The following is a 24,994-nucleotide window of genomic DNA, read 5'->3' as shown; positions in this document are numbered from 1 at the left end:
ATAGATTTATAGTCTTCTTAAACTTATATGGAATCTATGAGTGTCATAGGAAGCAGAGAAGCCAAACATTTCAATAAACCTGCCTCTTTTCATAACTCACACACCAATCCATCAACTACTGATTTAAATGGGCCAATTTTGTCTTGATTTTATATTTATAGATACATGGTATTTAGGAATTCCCACTATTTTCCAGTCTGTAAACACATCAACAACATATGCTTTAGTGCATAATCATTTATAATCCCTTTATTTTGTTGGATTTAAAACCACTACCGCTATCAAGAAAACTGCATTGTATTTTTTTTTCTTTTAAGGTTGATGTTTGTCGCAGTTAGTTGTTCAGGTTAAACAAAGGTTGAACTGAAAATATGTGCTTGAAATGGAAAACATTTTCTGGATCTGGTTATGGTTTGATTAAAACCAGTTGGTTCTCTGCTAATTAAATATTTTTATATTTTGCAAAGTTGTTTTAACTAAACCAAATTGGAAAAATAAAAATGACCACAGTTTGCTGGTAATTTATTAGATATTCCTCATTCATGTAAGATTGATTATGTAAAATTGACTCTAAGTGTGTAAAGATCTGTTAATACATCTGACCTCACTTTACCATGAGAAGTCAGTTTGGTCTAGTCGTTGGTCTTCACAGTGCAGCAATGTACCAATAATCCGTGGGCTGCAGCCTGCAGAGAAAACACAATCAGCTGCTATTTGTCTTTCTGTCTCATGCACATGCATCCGTGAAACAAGCCACAAGTTTGTTTATGTTTTCATGGCGGAGCAAATAGGATGTGATTGGCTGTGTAATTATCTGCATGCACTCAGGTTTTCATCAGGTTTATGCTTCTGTTCAGGATGCAAGATGAAAATGCCTTTGCACAGAAAGACAGATGCTTGGTAGAGTTTGCTCCATGGCTGTGGTTTGTCTAGGAGATTAATTGACTCACTGATCGACTGATTGGTTTGCTTGTCTGCTTAAAGAGTTGGGTGTCATTTGTAGATTTTTTTTTAAGTGTGAGAATCCTGCTGTTTAGTAAGGATTTCAACATTTTACACACTTGTAAAAACAAATCTATTACCATTTTTAGCACTTAACTGTTATTGCTGCAAACAGATGCATCTCAGTTCAGACTTTAATGATATTACAACAGGATGCCTCATCAACTTTACAGTATTCTTCTTTTCATGCAGGAATGCCACCTGTTTAGGTCTGAATCTGACGTTAAAGAGCTGAATCTTGTTTCCCACCTTTTTCAGAATTACAGTTTGAAACTAAAAGTTCCCAAAAATGCTGAGAATGTTCAGGTCACTCTGCATGCTGTGGCATTATCTGATTGGACTCTTGATAATTGATGAAGCTCCATCGCTACTCGGTGATATCATATTTCAGACTGCAGGATAGCATTTCCCTTCGGTGTCCTTGCTCTGTTCCGGCTGCCCCCCTCTTCTTCCTCCTCCATGCACCCCCCACCCTCTCTCTCCGTTCGTCTGACGTTACATGCTGCCTTAGCTGCCCCTCAGTCAGACTAAGCAGAAAACGTATGCAGCAACGTCCTTTGTCGGCAGCAGATGGAAAACACGGCGTCAGCAGACAGTGTCGCTAGTCTAGAGTCAGGATGGCGAAGGAGATGCGGGAAGAGAATCATAAGCAGGCTGCATTAGGCCAAAGGATGCCTTCAATTTTCATAGAAAACTTTTACATTTAATTTGCACAGTTTAGTTCTATTTTAGTTAATCTGCCTGGATACCTTGGATACCTACATTGAATTTGCAACATGGCTCTTTATTTCTGCTGACAGCATTGCAGAATAATTAACAAAAACTTGCACACTGTCAGTATGTTGCTGTAAATAGTTGACCCCACCTAATGCAATATCAGCTCTGCTCAATCCTCTTAAAAGCTTTAAAAACTTCTTGATTCCCAGCCAAAGGAAGAGTTTATTGGATGCATAGACAACAAGAATGATGGACACAGCCTTTATAGTTAAAGGTTGTTGAACTTGGGTTAATTATAGATTTGTCACCACGAGTCACAGTTTGTGATATTAGTTGAAAATTTGATTTTTCTTTTAGTTTTCATTTATTTTTCCCCTTTTTTATGATTTAAAAATATTTTTTTTTACATTTTCCTTGCGTTATTTCTTATTTTTACTTAATTTAATCTGTCATCCCCTTATCTTATTTCATTTAAGTTTTTCTTTGTTTATTTTAGTTGTTAATTGAGTTTTTACACGTCCATCCCATGTTATTTCGACCAGTCCAGAATCTGTTCCTAGTGGTAACAACGTTCAGGCCTCAGAGGAGCTCAGAGCAGGAAGTAAATGAAGACAAATTAGTAATAAGACTAAATTTAATGAGAAACTTATTGTGAAAAATCTATTGGTTTGACCTCTGTTCCTCTTGTGTTGAAGCATGCATGTGTGCTCTTTCAACATGTGAGGGACGGTGGATGGCGTTGCTTTTTTAAATCTAATGGAGGGATCGACAGAACACGAGAGCGGGTGACAAGACATGCACTACTGCACATAATGCACAAAATGATGCTCTGTTAGACTTTGCAGTGCCTGAACTTGCTGCTGTCATTTCAATCCAGTTATTGTCCCAGATCTAACCCAGCATTTTTTTGCTTCTGTAGTGGTTTGGGATACCATTAGATGCACAAATCTCACAGTGACGGATTCCTCAAACTCTGCAACCCGGAGAAAAAAGAGCAAAAAGAAAAGAGCAAAAAGAAAAAAAAAAACAAAAAGAACAACTGCCGCTTTCAGGTTTATTGGCTCCCAATTTGATTTGTCACCAATGATAAAAGGAAGTGGCTTTCAGGAACTGAATAGGCAGTTTGGATCGTTTTTTTTAGTTAACTCACCACAAATGTTTGGGTGAATTAGATGATTGCTCTGCAGCAGTTGTTGCTGACCTGTGGGTCCAGATAAAGCTGAGTGTTTTAAAGTTTAGTGTCCATAATTTAGCCTCTAAAGTAATATTTTACATCATAATTTGAAAAAACTCAGAAGAAATGTTTTTTTTTTTTTTATTATTACTCCAATGCTGCATCAGATGTTTAAACTTAAAGAGATCTGCTGCAGGTTCACCTGTGATAACAGTAAAAGAAAATGAAATCTGAAATGAACATCCCTACAAAATAAACTATAATATAATGGAAAAGTAAGTTTAGAGGTTCTGGTGGAGCTGAAGGCTGGTTCCGACTGCTCTGGAACTAGATACTGGTAGAACAGGATATCTGAGACTGGGCCACCTTAAGTTGAAACCTATTCAGCTGCAAATTCATCAAACATGAGTATATTTGTTGGAAGGCGCTGACAGAACAGTGTAAAACAGAGAATAGAAAGGGTTCAAATGTGATCCAAACAGAATCTTTACTATTCGATTTTTTAAAAATCCATTTTTGTATCAGCACTTCGCTGTTCGCCTACGTCTCCTGTCCTCTGTATTTTTCAGTTTGAGGGTCAGTCACTCCAAACCAATTCTATTGAACCCCCGAGCTTCTATTCTCAGTCTTTCTTTTCTTTTTTCCTTTCAACGCCCCAACATTTTTCCTTTTTATTTCTTTACCATTCTCCTATCACTCTGAACCTTGTGCCCTGCATGAACCTGGCTGGCAGGGCCACCATGTCGACTTAGCTGCCACCAACGCTCTTATTTCTGAGCTTTGAATCGGCTTTTCCCTCTTCGATCCCATTACTGGGTTGGCCCTCAACCTGCGGGTCAAGATGCCAGCTCTCCTCCGTCCAAACTGTTCTTTGAGGCCTTTTGTAGATCTTTACAATATTGACTTAAAGCAGGGTTCAATAAGGAGCCTATATTTTTAAATCTTTATGAATAATTAACTTTAGTCTCAGCTAGATTAGTAGTTTTTTGAGGATCATAGCTAGAGATGCACAGATTATAATTCATAAACGTTATAAACATTATATAAACTGTAAGAGCCAATGACAATTAGGTCTTTGCTTTAGTGTTTCATTAAGTTTTAAGATCTACAGATTCTTTCAAGAGGTTAAAAGCTCAAAAGGATGAAATGAAACAGCTTTACTTGATTTAGCCTTACTGTTATCTCCTGAAAGTGTTGCTCTTGGACCCTGAATGAACTACAGATATTTATTTCCAGGAGATAGAATGCATATTTTTCTTCTAAGTATCTCCTTCCTTTATATAAAATAGCTAAATTAGATTTTTTTTTCATTCAGTAAAACCATCCACACCAAAGACTTTTCTCACTGTGCAACTTAATTGTGCTTAAGGTTTTTTTGAAAAACTGGAAAATAATCTTTTATGTTTAAACACTACAATTTAATTGTCATGGTAGATACTGCAGAATGTTTTGATGTTGAATCCCTTTATTTTAGTGTTTTTTTTTTATTTCTTTTATGTTCTCTGCTCCATGTTTTCCCTTTTTGTCCAATCAGAACTCTTGCCTTCCACTTCCCTCACGCTTGATTGGCTGGTGGCTAATCATCGGGTCAGTCTGACACATCATGGATGTGTCAGACTGATGTTATTAGCTGTCAGTGCTAATGTGACAATAAGCAAGTGCTTAGCTTAGTGATGAAGAGATGTTGATGGGGACGAGGCTCAATCAAAAACTGAAAGAACAGCTGCTATTGTGCCACATGTGCTGGAAGGAAAAGAAAAACATCTTCAACAACAGATTAAACAGGCAAGAGAAATAAATACACCACACCCTGCCTATGTTTTAATGCGCCTCTCAAACTGAATAAAGACTGTTTGTTGCTCTGAGTTTATTTCCATCCAGCCAACCTCTTAATTCAGGATGCAAGGGAAGGTTCACCAGGACTGCTCCAGATTTTGCCACGATAACTCCGTCACCCTGTGGGGGAGTGGGAGATGGTGACAGGGGGGGATAAAGGCAGATTAGGTTGCAGAGTGGCAGAGGTTGGCTGGAGGTGAGATCAGTGTAACGGATCTGCCAGCAGGAAGAAAGGCAAGCAGACAGCCTGGATTCCCTGTTGTCAGTAACCTTAGACACGCAGAGTTGAGAAGTGACTCTGTGGAGAGTACTTTTTCCTTTTTTCCAATTTTAGAACATCACAATTAATAATTAATTATGTATATGAATGTAAATTGATGATGCTGTGAGGACATTTTAGCAGGATCATTTTCTCTTCTGGGAAACCTTATGTTTGAACATGCAAAAAATGCCAGATTTTTACAAATTTGTACTTTTTCATCAAATGGAGTGTTAAAAAGCAGGACTTCTCTGTGGATGCGAACGTGCTTCTCTTGCTCCAAAAGGTTTTTATCACACTTCCCCTTTTTAGTACATCCCTTTAAGGGTTTTATCCCTTATGGGAAGAGATGGATTGCCCATCAAATTCAGGAGTGAGAAAATGAGCATTAGATTGAACTTTGAGCATTTCTTTCAGGTGAGACTGGAAGTGGCATCAGCAGCACTCAATATCATTTGTGGTATTGACTCAGATCATTGAGTTCAGAAACTCTGTATGCGTGCGGGTGTGTGTGTGTGTGTGTGCGTGCTGTGAGACAGCTACACCAAGGAAGTGAAAGAAAATTTGTTCCTTAGATAAAAGATGACAGAGGAAGGGAGTGTTTGATCATGTGCGTTTTTGTGAAACAGAGATGAAAGTAAATCCACATGGAGAAATTTGGGTTTTTGACTTTGAGTCAAAATGCAAGTGACTGAGGTTGAGTACTTCCCTACATCTTAACCCTCATTATCTATTAGGGACTTTTTTTCACTCCTGCTCTCTTGCTGGCTTGTTCCCAATTTTTCAAATCTGCCAGTAATGAGAAAGGTAAAATGTCCACAGTCATACCACCATTAGCTCCAGAAAGCAGATAAAATCCCAGTTAATCTTAGGACCAAACATTTTTGTTTAAGTCGGTGCAAGTCATCAGTACAGTAGGCATTAACCCTGTGGAGTTTGAACTTGAAGAACTTTGACTTGGAAAAAAACCAAACAAAAATCAAACATTTCCAACATTATTTACGAAGAGCTGGTTATTAAACTGAACTGTAGCGCTTTGAAATCACATCGTGATCATAGCAGGAATGCTGTATATGTTCAAGCAGATTTATGATACTAGACGTGATTAACATCAAACCATCTGGACAGAGCTGAGTAATTACTCAGTGATGATCTGAAATATGAACAAGAATGCTTTCTGTGTTCATTCCTGGGTTCTCTGTGGGAACTCAGACTTCCTACCCCAGTCCAAAACCCATGCTTGTTTTTTAGGTTCATTAGCTACACTAAATTGCTGCTTCCAGTGAGTTTATGAGCATGGTTATTAGTCTGTCTCTGTGTATAGATTTATCCATGGTACACCTGCCTCACAGCACCTCCTGAAAAACCATGGAATTGAAAAACAGATTGATGTTAGAAACCGGTTCACTTGCAATGGATGGAATATTTCCCTATATTGCCGCTTCCTTGATTGAGTCATTTAAACCTCCACAAAGCTAAAGAAGAACCCAGAATTTAATCAAGCATGATTTTGTTTACTATTAACTCAATGAAATTAAATGCAGATTGATGCCAGTAGATTGAAATGAAGCAGAATTTAGTGGAAAATGTGTCTTAGATATTTGACATCCATCTTTCTAAGTACAGTGTTAGCATGTCACTCTTATCTCCTGAAAATATAACTTTCACATAAACCACAGAGATGTGTTCAAATGTCCCTTCTTCTACTTTCAGTGTAAACACCTGACAGATACTTAATATATTAACTGAGTCTCCTTCATTCAGTAGTAACATCAACACAGATAAATGCTGTGATAGCACTTATGTCTGATATGTTTACTGATCAGAAAGGCTGAATGACTAAGTTTCATTAAGCCTTTTTGATCATAACTGAAATATTAAAATCTTTAAAAACTCTTATGTAGCTTTAAAGTTGCAGTCCTATGATCAGGACTGCAACTGATCACAGTTGTTGTACAATGAAATGTTATGATCTTGCTCTAGGTGGTAAAGACTGGGAGTCTCTTAGAATGACTGCACACAGAGATATGCTCTGTTGCATCAAACCACTAGAACATTATCACATAAATGGACCCAAGAGAACAATAGCCAGCAGTTAAAATGCTGTTTTCAAGATTATCATACTTACATTTCATTTGCCGTTATCACAGTGTAACACACAAAAGCAAACCGCGGTTGTGTAACTCACTAATTGGTCACCTACACACTGTATTCTAAATAGAAGAAAATGAACTTAAAAAGACGTTTTCATCCTCCTAGCTACAAAACTTGTAATATAGCTGTCTGCTTCTTCAAGCTGTCTCTCTTTCAAGCGCATGCTCTGACCGCTGCTCAGGCATGTAATAAGCAACACTAGATGCCAATTTAGTCTTTCATCCATTCATTATAGCTGCTTTATGTGGACATGTGACAGAAAGAGGCTCTCATTCAAGTAAATCACTTAATGTGGCATGTGGTCGCAGCGTTGTGCGAGGTCGAGGCCACGCACACATTCACGCATGCAGCCACGCCGGCGGTTGCCACCAGAGGTTGTCCGATTAGGCTTTATTGATTCCACAATAATCCCTGTTCACTTGCATCATCAAGCTTTAAGGTGTGTGTGGATGTGTGTGAGGGTCATCGGTGCACTGCTAAATATAGAGGCACAAACACAATGGACGTGGTCTGTTTGTTAGTGTCGTCGTGAACCGTTAGCTTATCAAAGATAGATTAACATTCTGGTCAGTGTCTCCCTTTATTTCATTTAATTCTCCTGCTGACTCATTTTGACCTGCTGACCATGGTTCTGAGTCAATCAAGAAAAATCTTCTGATATTCATTACTGCCCAAATGTGAGTGTTGCATCACTGGTTATAAAAGTCAAACAATCTCAAACTAACCAACTATAAACCGTTCATTTAGAAATGGCACATGAAGAGCTGCAAAGAGCTTGCTGCAATAACAATATGACTTGCAATTAATAAATTAATGAACTGTATTAATTCACTGTGAGTAGTTTATTCAACTGTAAATACATATATCCACCTCAACAAGCTTTTGTTGCAAAAGTTGCTTCTGTCTAGTATTTTCTTAATGACCTTACCACCGTATGGCCTCTTTATCTCCAGAAATTATTTATGTTGCATTAAACAAATAGTGTCACCAAATATATTGCAGGTGTGGAGAGCCTGCATGGTTCCTAAAGAATAAACTAAACATTTTTTGCAGTCCAAGCATCACAGCTCCTTAATAATGCAATACTGAAAATTTTCTGATTTATTGTGTAGCATCTTACGAGTTGTGCATTTGTAAAAAACTGACATTAGGCGCTTTCTTCTAAATAAAAACATTTTTCTCATAGCTATTTGCAAGTTAGTTATTCATTGTGAAAAAATATATTATTATACATTAACAATCCTGACAAGTCATGTGTGATAGAAACAAAAAAAAAATCCTTCCTGGCTCTTTAAATACTGATATTGTCCGTTAGACTTTAGCTATGCAGATGCCATTAAGTTTCTTCAATCCCAAATTGAGTCCTATTTATAGAGACACTGTTACATTTTTAAACTGCCAAACATTCCTGTCATTACAGTTTTGCATAACCCCATCAACAGGCAGAGAAAAACAGTAAATCACAATGTTAAGTGGTAGATCCTTTTTACAACTCATCTCCCAAAACTTACTGGAACAATTTACATTACACACTGAATATTACATGTTTTCTTCAAAAATTAAATTATGTTCATTTGATATTTCACAACAAATGCAATCTCAAATCACTGTACAAGACAAACAAGCCTAATTTCTGCTTAGTTATTTAAAAGTAATTTCAATCAATTGCAATGCAATCCAGACATCTGCTTAACAATCAAATTCATTACATAATGCAATGTTAATTAGAAAAGTACACCATGAGGATACAGTAGAGAGGACTCCCTGTCAACAGGAAGTAACCTCCAGCAGAAGCACGCTCAGTAGTAGCAACCATCTGCCTTCACAAGCTGGGTGTTGAGAAGACTGACAGAGAAAAGAGAAGGGAATAATAGCATAAAGAGAACACAAAGATAACGGCACCATTAGGTGTCATTAATTTTAAGTGCAATTATTGGAACAGTAGTACCTAAACTGATGGAAATTGCAAATGAATATTAGAGTAGCTATTTAAACATTCTGGGCATTTGCATTTGCCATTAATTGACGTTAAACCTGTAAATGTAGAAGCTGAAGCTAAATAAGCATTTAGATACTATGTTAAGCTTTCCAAAGAAAAAAGAGATTAAAAGCTATGAGATAATGATGTGCATTGATCTAAACCTTGATAGAGCTTTTTTCTGTATCCCTGGTGAGATTTTATTGTCGGACTTTGTGCCTCAATAATCAAACGGCACATAATTGGCTTTTTGTGGCCCTTATTAAACAGCAAGGGGGGCAATGGATGGACTGGGGCATCCTTTTTATTCACTTTAATTAAGCACATCTCCTTCATATTGGCTGTGTAAAGGGAAATTGAGTTTTGAAGTATAAATTGTTCAGCATTCCCTCCCCATTAGCTGTTAGTAATTTATTCACAATCCCATTGTCGCCCTGGTAAAACTTAAGCTTTATTTGTTAAAGGATAAAGCCATGCAGGAAGTCACAGTAGAAATGTTCTAGGGTTAGAACTTGAACTTGCCAAAGTTACACGCGTCACAATTAAAAAGGAAATATCTTTGGATTGTGGCTTGGAAATGCTGCAGAAATGACGGATACAGATGGCTCCAGATATTCCAAATTTAATAAAACGAAAAGATTTTATGTTGCTCAGTACCCTCAATCTCTGACCGTAACTTTCTGAATTGTCATTTATTATCCACTCCTTGTCAAAGTGACCTACAAGAAAGTGGGACTTAAAGGAGTGGCACACTTAGCGGAGTCCCCAGCTTGGCACTCTGCCTTATATCTTCCATGTCTCTTCAATGTTTGAGGCTTGAAGGTTATTGCGATTCTCCTTCCAGCTCCCCTCATAACCATCCTTCAGCTATATGGTCTGTGCTCTTGTCACTTAACCTTCACATATTCCTTCCCCTCTCCATTTTCTATATTATGGCATCTCTGTGAGGCAAGGCATGGCAACTGTTTGGATTATTTAAAATTCCTAATTAAATGTTAATTCTCAGAGTACGACAAATTAAGCTGACCTTAGACTTCATTCTTTTGATCAGCCAAATCTGTTCTTACATATATTCGAGTTGTTAAATTGTCCTGCTGGAGATTGGTCTATCCCAACTGGCATTGAACAGAGGCAGGCCTTTCTACTTCTGTGCTGTCTTGAAGTTTCAAATATCTCCAAACCAGTTGAGACATCTCACCACTTGGCTAATGGAGACTCGGGTGTCTATATGAGCACAACTAAACTATACTTCCAAATTTGCTTGGAAAACCACTTTGGTTTGTTTTGCCTTTTGGATATTTCACATATTTATGGAAAACATGAACTCAGAAGATGAGAAACCACTTTTCCACTTAAGCAAATAGTGACGAGAAAACTGTTTGCTTTGGAGATTTACATTATTTTTCCCTAATTTTGTTTTGATCCAATGAAATGTGTTGTCTAAGATCATATCTAGATTCAATTGGGATAATGAACCATGAAACCCTCAAACTAAAATGTACATTTCTTTCATCAATACACTCATTTTAGTAATTTTTTTGCAATCCTAAACTTTCTGGATTGCTGGATTGTTCACTAGGTGTTTTCAAGGTGGTAGCATTACCCGAGAAACTGATTTGCACTTCTAATTAAGACTTAAAGCTTTTTGTTTTTACATCCACTATCCTTAGAGCTGCACCACAGAGTTGAGGGAGTGAAGCCTTGTATGGTGTTGCTTCTGATCAAGCATGCCTGTGCCTCAGTTTGTTCCTAAAGGGAAGTTTGGACAGTCCAGACCAATGTCACATGACTGGGCTTGTGACTGACCTTACGTAACAGTACAATAGCCCCCGCTGTCTAGCTGCCAGGAAAGCATCAGCCAGGGCTTTGATTTCTTTTTGTGGATCAATAAAGTGTCACATCATTATTAGAGCTCTGTTGCAGCTCAATGGTTTATTTTAAACAGTTGAACACCTGGATACATCAGACTGTGACTGTCATAAATTAAAACAATAAAATGTGCTTACACAAATACAGCCCTGCAGATTACCCTTGTATTCTGAGTCTATGGATTATTTCTGCAAGAATGATTGGTTCTGTTACTCTCTTGTGAAAAATTTAATAAACGGTTATGTTACCTAAACTCACTTTTGGTTTCCAAACTTGTGCTAAAGTTGGTTATCTGAAAAGGTTCTCTCCTAATGAGACCATTTGAGCTGCACTTGAATCTATTGCTCTTTCAAACATGGAAACACTTTCACTTTATGCCCAGTACCATGGTCAAAACTCACAGAGGAAGTTGCAACATCAAGTATGACCCCTGCAATGATGTATGTTCATGGAAGATCAGTTTTCAATTATGTACATCCACACGCGAGGGCATCAGCACAGACTCCGCATGGTTTTCCCACATCAATTTGTTCATTTTACTCCATATAGCTTTCCCATGTGCAAGCTTTCTATTAATAGGATGGGTCTAATGTGCGATCATCCCAGCAGGCTTTTTACGACTGAATGGGCCAGTAGGTTCTCTGTGTTGTTACTAAGGCAGAGATTAACCACAAGAGGAAGTCACTGCACTTGATTTTTTTTCCTTACACTCAGTTCTGCCAATGTTGCTATTAGGCTTTATAGATGATATTATTAAGGGTTTCACAGCTCTAAAGTTGATAATCTAAAGATATTTTATATCTGGGTTTTTTTAAGATATAGAAATGTTTGTACGGTATGTTTAATTGGGAGCCAAGCAGCCATCGATTGTTTTCACCTAGTTTCATTTTTCTGCCTCCAGCAATATTGAGCCGTCAAAATGATGCACAAATCAAGCAGAGTTCAATTGCTTTTTAACGCACTGTGTTGTCAATTTTGGCTCAAAGCGGTTGTGTTGGAGCAAGCACTCAATCGTTACTTTATTTAGTACCCCTTGCTGTTACGGAGTTAGATCCCCTTTTTCTCTTGAAAACTTCCTAAATTCTTTGTGGCATAGATTCAATAAGTTGTTCAAAACATGCCTCTGAGATTTTGCTGCATATTGACAGGAGAGAATTGCTGTTACTGTGCATTTTTCCACAGCACATCCAGGACCTGACTCTCGTTTCACCACATCACTATAGTGCTCTGTTGAACGGCCATTGAATTACAGTCCAATCATCTCAAAGATGATTTTAGCTTTTTAAAATGGTACAATTTTCTGTTGGGCACAGCCACTAGAAGATGAGTTCTTTGTGCCCATAAGGGGTTGGATACAATCAGCAAGAATAGTCAGGTAGGCTGTGCTCTTTAATAGTGGCTCCTAAAATGCCCAAAAGTGAAGAACATATTCCCCAAATAATTTTCCACCATCAGCCTGAACCATCGAAACTAGAGTGGATGGATCTGCTTCCACGATGTTTGCACAAAATTATGATCCTACCATCTGAATTTTTCAGCTGAAATTATGGCTTATCAGACTAGGTCATGGTTTTCCACTACGTTGCTGTTCAATAAGCTCTGGTGTGAATTCGGGCTTCAGTTTTCTGTTCTTAGCTGACATGAGTGATACCTGGTTTGGAGAGATGGATGTGTGTAATCCCAAAGTCACATATGTCTCCTTTCCTTCCTCGTTTGGATGCTTGGTTTAAACTTTAACAAATCATCTTTACTGCTTAAGTGCATTGAGTTGCTCTTTTCAGATAGACCCATACACTGTGTTAACATCAATCTTCAAGTGTATCTAATAAAGTGGAAAGTGAGTTCACAAATCATGGACAAGCATTACTACAAGAATCAAGCATTCGAGGCATATAAATGCTTTAAAGTCCTTGAAACTACTGTGTCTCTAAATTTACTGGGATTATCAATGAAATATGCCCTTTTTGTAACTAATATGAAGTCTTTATGACATATCAATTTCATACTAATTGGCCTAATCTACCAGTACTAATGCCTCATTTAAGCCTTGGTAGATTTAGCGATATTGACAGAGACACTCTGACTATTGTTTTCATTTCTGAGGATGCTGCCGTCTAATTCAACTGCTGAATTAACAGTGGTGTTTTTCAGTAAAAAGATTTATCTCCTTCAAAGTCTGCATTGAGTCTTTATTTATCTACATGATAGTTTGCTAGATTTGCTTCCCAGTTAAACACATTTTGTGACACAATATTTTGTGACACATTCCATACATTAAAACACAAATAGGGCTTTGACTTCACAGCCAGCATGTTTTGTGGAACTATATTTTTGTTGTACTTTTTAAAAAGTGAAATTGATTACTTAAAATTTCACTTGCTAATGTTCACAGCTTTTGGGCTTCAGTAACAATATTTCCATGCATTTTACTTAACAATTTTAGATGCCCATGGTTGAACGGAATCGTCCTAAAAGGAGTTTTCTTTTTTATATCTTTTTGTAAATGTCAACAGGAGATATGATAATGCAATAAAAAAACAAACACCCAGCTTAGATAGAAAGAATGCTTTATGTTTTTCAGAGGTGTGTAATTGAGATAGGATTGAGATAAGTATTCCTCAAACTTGCTGGACAAGTTTGGTAAGAATCTCAACAGTGTATAATGTGTCCTTTCATAGCATTTTTCTTTTGTAACATTAAAATAAGACAACATAAGTATTTAAAAAAGACACTTTAGGAGTTTCCACCTCCTTAAAAGCTTTTGCACTTAATCCTGGTGAACTTTAGAGATCATCCACCATCAACCCTGATGGAAAAATGAAACAAGAGCTGCATGCAGAGGAATAACTTGCTCAGTCCTCTGATTCTTCCTTCTGGTGCCTGTGAGTCATGATGTGAATCTGTCAGAGGCTTCATCAGTACTCTATAGCACAGAGCAGGGGAAACACAACTGTCGGCCACATTCAGATTACTTCTGCAGCAGTAACGACATAAAAAGCAGCGTCACGTGTTCTAGATGTTATTCTTCAAGTAGTTCTACTGTCTCACTTTATGTTTTTTCATATCATAACCATAATTTTTTACTGATTTCATTGGGATAAAAGACACATCAAAGACCTGAGTAATTACAGAAAACTTCACAATATAGCTGCAATTGTAGTGGACAGTGGTTCTATAAAGTTTTGATTCAGGGGGGTGTTGACCCAGGTGAACCTAAAAAAATGCATGGAAACCGCTGCTATGGCAACCAGACAAAAAATAGTGGTGGGCTTTATGGTTCCTATCACCAAAGAAAGGGGCAGAAATTCATCAAGCAACTTCATGAGATTTTTGTTTGTTTAAAATCTTCTTAATACTTCACAGAAAGACATTATTGTGTGTTTGTTTATCACATTAAATCGCCTTAAAATAAATTGAATTTTATTTTTGTAATTTTGTAATTTTGTAATCTCGCAAATTGTAAAGGTTCAGGAGGTTTTAATGTATATAGTCTGCACCTGTTAACATATCATATTAAACAGCGACATTGCAGTGCTTATGTCTCTGAGTGTGTGTGATAGAGAACAGGATACAGGAGAGCAGTGCATTAGCAATATAAGGCTGAGAACCTCTGCTTCGGTATGTGAATTGGTCTCCTATAACAAAACATGACATTTATTCCTGTTTTCAGGTTAAACATTCACTCTATGCATTTGTGTGCTTGTGGATGTGTGTCCCATGCCCAAGGATGTTTTTATTGATTGACTAGTTGTAATGGACAGAAGAGGGGAGATATAAAGGGATGATGAAAGAGGTCCAGCAGCTGAGTGGAAACAAAGGAATCAATCAGCCAGTCCTTTGAGTTTATAAGGAGAAAAGGCTGAGATGGAGGGATGAGGGAAAGATGGAAAACAGAGAGGAAGGTCATTGGAGAAGGCTTGTATAAATAAGAAAGAAAGTTGAACATGTTGTGGGATTGATGAGTCACAAGGCGAAAAATAAGGAATAAAACGACACTTAAGGGCAGATAAAAAAAATTGAAGATATGCAGGGGAAAGCAAAATAACAAACAAAATACAAAATATGAGCCGAGCAGCAAACAAGTGGTTGTGGGGAAGAGTGGAAACCATGTGACTTTTGTGTGTGAGCTGCATGCTAACTAACATACAAATACAGCAAGGTGAAAACACACCTGCATCAGCAACTAGAAAGAAAGGAAGCAGCAGGAGGGTCTTATAGAGGACATCCTTTCCTTTTTCCTTGCTTTTCTTCTTCTCTTATCCCCAGCGACCATCTTTTTTCTCCTTTGACCTAAATGTTTCTTTTTCTCTCTTCCTCTTTGTCTTCATTCCTGCACCTGGATTCCCTTTTTCTTACCTTTCAAGAGTCCGGTATCAATTTTCCCAGCTTTATTTTCTCCTTTTCCTCTCTCCCCCTCCCTCTGTTTTTCTTTTTCATCCAGTCCATGCTTTGATCAAATCTTCTGTGGTTTACTGCGACTCTACTTCCTCTAATTTATAAAACCATAAATGATATCAGCTGCATTATCCATTCCTTGACCTAAATAAACACATAATACACTCACCCACACTGCAAAGCAGCATGATAAGTAACTCAAAGGCAGATTTCGAAGCACTTTGCACAGCAAATATTTTTACAGCGTGATAATTAAGATAGAGAAAAAAAAACAGAAACTAACTGAATGTGGTTTTCTTGTTCATCAGAACTGGGAAAGGCGTTTTGTCTATGTGTGCATTTTACTGTGTGCAGAGAAAGGAAAAAGCACAAAATTGTGAAATTAGTGAGAAAATAACCCATTATGGAGTAATATGATTTATGTTAATTATAAACAGCAAGGGTTTTTAAAGTGCCCCTTAAATTGGCTTGTAAAAGTAATCATAAACCTCTAAGCATCAAGGAATTTTAAATACGGTGGTAAAAACAAAATAATGATGTTGCAGCCAGTGAGAAAAAAAAAGCAAGAAACGTGATAATCAAACAACGCTTTGCAGAAGAAAAGACAATTAATTATGATGGCCTAATGGTAATTTGTTGTAAATTTGTTGTGGTTGTTGATATTTGGCGGTGCTCTGTCTGTGCATTATAGATAACAGCAATGGCTTTTTTAATGAAATCTGTGATGATTGAATGGATGGAAATGTTGCATCAATGTGTTTGTCTTCTCTGATGACATTTTCAACAACATTTAAGCTCAACCAGGACAAGTAATCAACATAATTTGCATACATTTGTTTAATTTAATTCACGTCAGCTTCTTTATTAATCAAACTGATCTGTTGATGTATCCAAATGAATTATGTTTAAGTGTCACACACTTACACTCAATAGATTCAAGCGATTTCTAAGTTCCGTGTTATGTTTAAGTGAAATCTGATCCATTTTTCCTTTTTTGTTTATGACAGAACTTTTGGTTATTTTCAATTTAATCTCATATTTGGCACTTTGAAAGCTCAGGCTTATTTTATTTGTAAAATTAATATTTGTAAAACAAAACAAAAAAAAATTGTTCCATGACGTTGTACTGTATGCATTTATTTCAAACTGTAAAGTGCAACTCTTTGCTTAAATTTTATTTGATGGTCTATAGAAATACAGGTAATATAAAAACAAAGCTTATTTGTACTTTAGGTAGCAAAGGTTTTGTTTAGGCAGCAGCAAATTAACTCATCAGCTCTGTTTGTCACCACAGAGAGAACATGCAAGAAACGTTTTGTTTTTTTTCTGTGGGGGTTTTGAATTCCGGAAACAAAGCATACTTCCCCTTAAAACTTACAATAGATCTTTGAGCTCTAGTTGCTCTCAGATGTGCAGTTACATGTTCAGGATGTAAATAAATTTAGCTAAGTCATTGTGAATGTGAAGAACCTGTTGAACTACGTCAGTGTTCCCGCCTCTAACGTTCCCTCCTCTCTTCACCTAAAATCTCCTCCAGCATTCTCCTTCCCCAGGAGTCTGCAGTTGGTTTCCGTTACAGCAAGTCACGTACACACTTCCTGCTTGTCTTTTAGGCTGTTCTCATGGTGACGTGGCAAAAAGTTTCCGTTTGAGACCAACATCTGTTCACTGCAGAACATGTGGCTGCTTTAGCCTCGTTTAACATAGTTTTATAAATGACGTAGTTTGTTTGGGTTTGCCACAAATTTGCGTATGGCTTTAGAAGAATGTCAAGTTTTTAAGCAATTGTAATTGGAGAATTACCACCTTTGGAAGTTGGAAAAACAACTTACAAAACCTCAAAATTTTCTGGAAAATGTATGGTCTCCATTATCACACATGTTTTTAAGAAGGTTGATGCAATCCATTTTTCTCCCCAGGCTTTAACGTTAAATGCACATAGAAGTCAGATTGCATAATAACGGCTCTAATGGAGCAATTGATGCCATGAGGCGATGTTTTTTAGGAGATGTGAGATTTTATGATTCTTTCCAAGTGTTATAATAGTGTTTGGGGTCTAACCTGCTTTCCTTTGGAAGATGTTTGGATGCTATGGGTGTAACAACACTACAGATTAGAACTTTAGGGGTTCCTCATGGTATCTAAAAAGGGATACCTTTCAGCAAATGGTACTTTAGTGAAAAATGGGATCATCTTTCAGTTGCGCCATAAAGGTGTTTTCTTGTGCAGAAGTGCTTATTGGCCAAATGTAGGAGTTTTAGTTCTTCATCAGGAGTAAATGTGACCTCAGACAGCTTCCAGGGTCATTGAGACTATCACTGATACAAATAGAGATGTCCAAGGTATTCTTGAACTTTCAAAGCTTGAGTTTAATTGGCAGGTTTTCTTTCTTAAAATGTTTTAAAAAAAATACGTCTAAAAGTTCTTGAGGTTTTGTTTATGTCATGTACTGTAGAGGTATTTAATATGTTTTTAAGGAGTTTTGGGGCTTCTTAAGTTATAGGGCTAAAGATGGGTTTTGTTAGGAGGATCCAGATTTCTAGAACAATTGGGTCATGGATTTAAGAGGCCTTCAAGGGTCATTGGAGCTTTCAGGAATTCTCTAGTAGACCCTTTAAATTGACTCAAGTAAAACTTTATATGTTCTTAATTGATAAAGATTGAAGAGTTCTCCCTAAGGTGTTTACCTCTTGAAGAGGTTTGATCAATTCATGAGAGGCTTTTAAGGTCATTGCAACTTTCAAGAATCCTAATACGACACACATTGTTAACCTCAAATGATCTTAATTGTTTTCAGGAGCATTCATGTTTATTAAAATACAAACAAAATACGAATGTGGCGATGCCACAATTGGATAGTTTTCCAATTTCCAAGACTTTTCTTGCCTTCTTACTCTTTCGTCCTTATCTCTGCTGGCCCATTCACTTTCAGCAGTTTACGGTTCAAAATGTCTTAAGAACATAAAGCAAATCCCTGTTCAAAGTCTACATTACTTGGTCAGATTTTGCAAAATAAATCCAACACAGGAACAAGAGGAAGATTCACAATCTGAAAAACAAATTCAGAAAACAATGCAGTCTGCTTCACAGATAAAGATCCCCTCAGCCGACAAAAGAAAACTAATCACCTTAGGACCTCTTGGGTAACTTTGCCCTGAGCCACAGGGGAATGTTGCAGAATAAATGCATAATGCAACCTCTGCGGTAACTATCAATGCCTTTGTCGCGTTTTCTGACTGCCTCTGTCGGTTTCAGTGTTGAACCTCTAAACGTGGAAGTCTCATTATCTCTAATGAGTGGCTGTTGAAAGATGAAGAGCTGTTGATGAGAGCTCCTTTTGACTCAGACAGTGAACAGGGTAATAATATACAGTATTGGCCACATGATGGGGGCTTTTATCCAAAGTGCCTTGCTGTGCTTTGCCTGCATGCATATTTTAGAAAGGGAACTAGCTAAACCTCTAGTTCTAACAATGTGACTCTTCACAGAAAACACCGACTGCAGCAGCATGTATCAAAGGTGGAGCAGGGTTATATTCATGCTTGGTAGCATGTTTCAAAGAGTTGCAGGGGGGGATATAAATTTCTTTGTTTTGACACAAAACTGCAAAGGTTCATATTTGTTCATATCTCACAGGAGATCTATCCAGCTGTGATCAGCAGCTCCAGATTTATTCTGGGTTCATGTTTCATAAAATGACTGGCTTTTTTGTGTGTGTAGGCGTGTGCGTGCATGTGCATGTTTGGGTGCGTGAACTCTGTTGTGTCTCAGAAGACCCAAACGCCTGGGAATTGTGTGTGAATTTCAGTTCTGATGTGAACTTTCTCTCTTTGTTTCCATCTTCAGTATGGGGAGGAGGAGGTCTGTTCGGACCGCTTGGACACAGACTTCCCTGACATCGACCTCTCCCAGCTGGACACCAGCGACTTTGACAGCGTCAACTGCCTCAGTGAACTGCAGTGGTGCACTGATCAGCCAGCAGATGTGTCACCAGCCTCCATCCACTACAGTACAGCAGATGAGCTCTTTGAGGTGAGCTTTTACCACCGAAGTGAAGTTCATGTAATCTGCAGTTGAGTCATGGACTGGCACATCAGCGTAGAATGCTTTTATAATAGCACAATTTCATTTTGCTCTATTAACAATGAAATATATGGTTTATTTCATTGTTGATAGTTAAGGGACAGTACCTTTTATCAAGTGTGTGCTGTTGCAGATTTGTTTTGTATCTTTGTCTGCCACAAAGACAGACTTTGCGTCTGTATGAAACAGCAGTGAGGTCAAATTTTCCATTATGTTTCTGTTTACCAGATGATTTGTAGATTATTCCACCAATAGTCATTATGTTTACAAACTGTGCAATTTCTCCAGTTAATTTCCTTTTATTAAATGAGGGCAAGTTGAAAGGCACGACAGTCCTGCATCTTTCCATCTGATCTTTATTTTTGCAGTTTTTTATTTATATACTTTTTATTCTGCATCCAAACTACTGTCATACATTTTATTTTGTTTTCTAATAAATGCATTTAGAAGTTTTATTTTTTTCAAAATTGTAAAACACATAGTGATTTTTTTTCCCTCAAGATATTTGGAATGGTTGTAAGATTCACACCAAATGTGGATAAAAATAAATAAAAGCAATTTATTGTAAAGTGAGGTCGTATGTAATAAAGGTTATAGCACAATGAATAAATATAGAACATGTTTTCTAAAGTAGATTAAATACTTCACTGAAAGAGATTTCCTGTGTCGACAGTCTAGTCTCAGGACTTATTTAATTGAGTGATCTCCAGTTCTATGCATTGATTTTCAATTGTATTCATGTCAGGTGATTGATTGGACCATTCTGTCAGCTTTATTTTCTTTGAAGCCAAGTTAGAGTTGCTTCTCTGTGTCTTTGGGATCATTATCTTGATGAAAAGTCCACCTTCATTAAATCTTCACATTTTCATCAAGTGCCATTTACTGGAAGGTTTCCCCAAAGCACCATGCATCGAAGCGGTTGGGATTTCTTTCTAATAGATTTCAGTGAGTTTTGTGGCTTTCTCTGCCTTTTTGCAGCATCTTTTCTTCACGTTTCCGTTGCTTATTGCCTGGGTAATTCCATCATGTCTTGTGAATTTCAGGTTAATGGCTTTATAAGAAATTGAATTTTTGAAAAAAATTGGTGTGGTTTATACTTTTTTATTTCTTGCTAATCCTGTAATTTAATGAACTAACTCAAAGACTTTATTTAGTTGCGTACACAGTACGCAATGTTTATTGCGTACTACATTGTGTTCTTGACCTCCAGTACAACTTGTGCAGTCGCCAGAGCATTTCTGTTTGTTGACACGTGCAAGATCCCAGCCTTTCACTCGATCCTTGTTCTGAGATTCAGACATGCAGCAGACCTCAGAGTTCACTGCCAACAAAACTGATTCCCATTTACACTGTGTAACACGATGATGGAGGCAGACCATCAGTTTGAACTGGCCGAGTGCTTCTCCAAGGGGCCGGCGACAACCTTCAGGCTTCAGTTTCCTGGGGCCCTTCCTCCAGGAATTCAGAGAATCCCCATCTTGATTTTTCCACATCTAAAAGCCAATACTTCATTATTGAGCAGGCGGGGTGTTGTGGTCTCTTTACAAAGGATAAATCGAGTGCACTTTGTGAATAAAAAGGAATAGCTGAGAAATAACATAAAATTTTGGTGCAGATCGTGGGTCATGTAATCCAGCCCTGCAGGTGGAAATTGCTCTGATCCTGTGATGCACTGCAGAGTGTTGACTAAACGGAGACAGGCAAGGCTTTATGGGAATGTAGGTGATGTAAACAGTTACTGTGTCTGTCTTTGCTGTTCGTCTCTGAGTGCCTCAGTCTTGATCACTACTTTGATTAATTTTAAGCGAGTGCCTATTCATTGCAGACACAAAACAGATCTTCAAAGTAAAGTCTGACCTTTGTAAAAAGAAAAGTCCACATTTTGCATTAATATTTTTTTTTCCTCATCTCATTTTGTTTGTTGAATCTTTTTTTTTCAAAAATGTGAAGTTAATAACCTTTCATCTGACTTTTAACTTCGTGTAGATTTCTTTAAAGCATAACTTCATTACACAGGTTTCTGGTTTCACTTTGCCTAATCTAATATGAAATTGTCTTTACACATGCATTTCTATCTATCTATTTATTTATTTATTTATTTATCTGCCATTGCTTCCCTCTTATTAATTAATCTTTTGTTTTTACATTTCATATCTCATTTGCTCATTCCTCTGATTTGGTCTTTTTACTCTTTAAATTTGCACCGTGAAGCCCAGTATTTAGTACTTCTGTGCTTATATGCTCCCTTTCCGCCTTTGCAACATTACATTTTATCAGACTTTTACAACGTTGTAGACAGTCAGGCATCATTTAATTATCTTTGAATACAGTGATAAGGACACTAGTGAAGCTATTGTCAGTGTATCTTTTATGCCTCTGCTTCCTGTCAGTTGATTTCTTTATAGCAGCATATTGGAATTTAATCATATGTTGAAAGTTATTGATCGCATTTCTGTGGGAAGACTCAATATAACTTTGGAGACTAAATCAAAGAGATTGTTTCTAAAGGTTAGGGCATCATTTGTTTTTAAACTGTAGCAAACAAGATGCTTGTTTATACATCTCATTTATCCCATTCATAAATAAGATGTTTTCTATGTTTTTTTTTGTATAAACCTTTTTTTGAATTAAATATATTAATAAAGAAATCTCACCTGTGCCAAAAACCCTTTTTGTTATTTTTGTGTGATGATGCCAAGGTTCTCTGAGCCTTTAGAAGAAAAGCACACCCACAGCATCACACATCCTTCACTGTACTTACTAGTAGGCATGAGGTGATCTTCTATATAATTTATCCTTATCTGGCCATGTGCAAAGTCCCAGTAGCTTTTTGCAATCGTTCACATGATTATGATTTGCAGTGGTAGGGAATAAATACCTTTTATTGTTTCTGATGGAGATTTTTTTCACCTCCTTTAACATCTTTCTCACTGTGTGATGGAACATTAAACTTTTCCTGTTTTTTTTCAACTTCTAAATTATTGCTCTGATTGTAGAAATTAGTCATTTATTGACTTACAAAGATCCTCAGACATCTGACATGTCCTCTTGTCTTTTTGTCTTTGAAGAGTAGGCCATGTGTTACAACATTTTTATATCCCCAGTTGTATCTGAATAATTGGATGTTTTTAAGCAATCTAATCAACTTAATGTATAAATTGCATAGTTTTATAGTAATAGGTATTGTTTGGGGCTGTGGTAAGTGTGTCACTGGGGGTTATATAAGTCTGAAGAGCTCTTAGTCACATTAAAGTAAAAAAAATTTCATTGAATAATTAAATTTACTAACCATAACAAATAACCAAATAATTGTAATATATAGTACAGTAACTCCCAAGACAATTATTGTTTGATTTCTTGCTTTATAAAGTATTTATTCCTTTTCTAAATTTTGAAAAGTAGCTTCTGGCACAGAGGTAGAGCAGCAGCCAGCCTGAGACAATGAATAAATTTTATGATAAATACTTTGGCAGTGAGGGACATATTAAGCTGGATGATAAAAGTTAGTGGCTTCCTGTAGGCTAGACATGCTATCACCTCTCCTCCAGACGCAGCTCTCAGCAAGATGGCAACTCCTCATTGGTAAACAGACTCTTTGTGCTGGGATTTAAGAAGCAAACAAGTGTTCAAACTGAAATCTTTTCTGTTACTTTTACTATTTTCTTCATGTTTGAAAACTATAGGAAAAATAAAAATAGTCTCTGCTGCAGGAAATGTAAAGAGTTCAAACTGAGCCACACCAGTAACGATGAATGAAAAAGAATAAAAATGCTGTTTTAGCAGATTTGTGTTTTTCTCAAGATGGCCAGACTGATGTTATTCTGGATAAATGTCAGAAATCAGAGAAACTATTAACCAAAACTGCTTAGACAAGTGCTTAGACAAGGCTGATTGAAGAAACAGGATTTAGTCAACAGTTAAATGTTGTCTGCATGTAAAAAACAAAAGTTCATTTTCAGTCTCAAAATGTGGCTGTTGTATATAAATCCTTCAAAGGATTGCTATTTTCTGTCCCTCTTTATGACTTCATGGTCAAAATGTTTGCTATGTTGTGGATGCTTCATGGGTGATGATTGCAGGGTGGAGTACGAGTAAGCTGGGAAAAAGAAAGCAATTTTCATCCAAATGTGGAAAATTCTTGCTGAAACCTGATTCTCTTCTGCTTAGAGACTAAACTCCGAAATTTAAACCTTTTCTACCCTTTTGAACTTGAGAGTGAAATACCTATTTGGAGTTTTTCAGACAAAGTGGTGGAGTCAGATCTCTGGTTCACCAACATATATAGAGAAATCTGTGAAAAAAGTGCTAGCATTGTCTTATTTTAATGTTGCCGTTGTATAACTGTCATTGAAAGTTACTGCACCAAGCTAGAAGAGATACACGTTAAACAGCTTAGTCATGGTGATTCCACATTGGGATAATGTAGGAAAACAAGACGCTGCAAGCCTCTTTTTCTAGGCGGAAATGCAAATTGCTCAATTCAGATTCAGATCTGGTCTCTCATCCAAGCCTAATTACTTCCAAGTTGACCCTTAAGATTATTTCAGTAACAGTCTAATGCAAATTGTTCAAAAATATTTTAGGCAATCATGTTTACATGATCTTTAGTACAACAATTTTGCTACTCTCTTACATAGTAAAATTGATTTTGAAACAGTTCATTTTAACATTCGGAACATTTGATTCATTACTTTAATTGACAAAGAAGAAGAAGTGGTACATAAATTTATAGACAGAAAATTTATCAGTTTGGAGGACATGATGCACTCTGCATTCATGATAAATAAGAATATCTTCCCAAAGGAGGTGTTTTGTTGCGAACCACAACTAATTTTCCTTTTTAGTCCTCAGATAAGTTCCAGTGATATTCTCAGTTTTAAATGCACACAGATTAATTCTATAATCTCCCTCAAGGAGCTTTGGGCGAACTAAGGCCGAACATTGTGATTGTGAGCAGAAGGCATTGAATGAGTAGTGAAAGGAGAGGGAATAAAATTCACCTTTAGGTCCAAATAAGTGGCTACTTGCCAGTTTTTTGACTGACTGACTGATTGATTGTTGCTTCTCCACAAATATTTAAGAAACGTTTCCAAGTATCCATTCCCGTCTTTTTCTGTATTGCTTTGTTGTATTCTCTTTTCTCACCTTTTTTTTCTCTGTGTTTGCAGATAGAAGAGGAGAATGCGGCACTACTGGCCGCTCTGACAGACAGTTTGGATGGCATGGTGGATGCTGAGGTGGGCGGCCTCTCTGTTTTTCCAACTCTGGAGGAAGAGCCCAGTCAAGAGGAAGAGGATGAGAAGAGTCTTCCTCTGAGCGCCGAGGACTTCAGTCAGTCACTGGGGGCCGAGACAGAGGACCTATCTCTTGTAAGAACATCTGTTAACTTAAAGTCATATTCATTTCGGATACATTTTGATAACAATATTATGAACAAAAACATCAGATATGTACATCCACTGCCAGTCAGTTTACAGCACACCTTTGAGTGCCTGTTTGAGAACATTAACGCTACCCTCCCGGTTCT

The 24,994-nt window shown here is 37.1% G+C and overlaps 1 protein-coding gene across 4 annotated transcripts in view; it reads left to right on the top strand.

Moving 5' to 3' along the window:
* Positions 1-24,994, top strand: part of ppargc1b (peroxisome proliferator-activated receptor gamma, coactivator 1 beta) — a 110,406-nt gene that overhangs the window by 58,047 nt on the left and 27,365 nt on the right. For all 4 annotated transcript variants that reach the window (XM_044126149.1, XM_044126146.1, XM_044126150.1 and 1 more), the window contains 2 exons: positions 19,231-19,416; positions 24,636-24,836. In XM_044126149.1, the coding sequence (XP_043982084.1) occupies positions 19,231-19,416; positions 24,636-24,836 (387 nt within the window). The remainder of the gene's footprint in view (positions 1-19,230; positions 19,417-24,635; positions 24,837-24,994) is intronic.

This window comes from Gambusia affinis, linkage group LG09 (assembly GCF_019740435.1).
Source record: "Gambusia affinis linkage group LG09, SWU_Gaff_1.0, whole genome shotgun sequence".
NCBI lineage: Eukaryota > Metazoa > Chordata > Actinopteri > Cyprinodontiformes > Poeciliidae > Gambusia > Gambusia affinis.
Note: the sequence above shows the minus strand (reverse complement) of the source record. Positions and strands in the feature narration are given on the sequence as shown.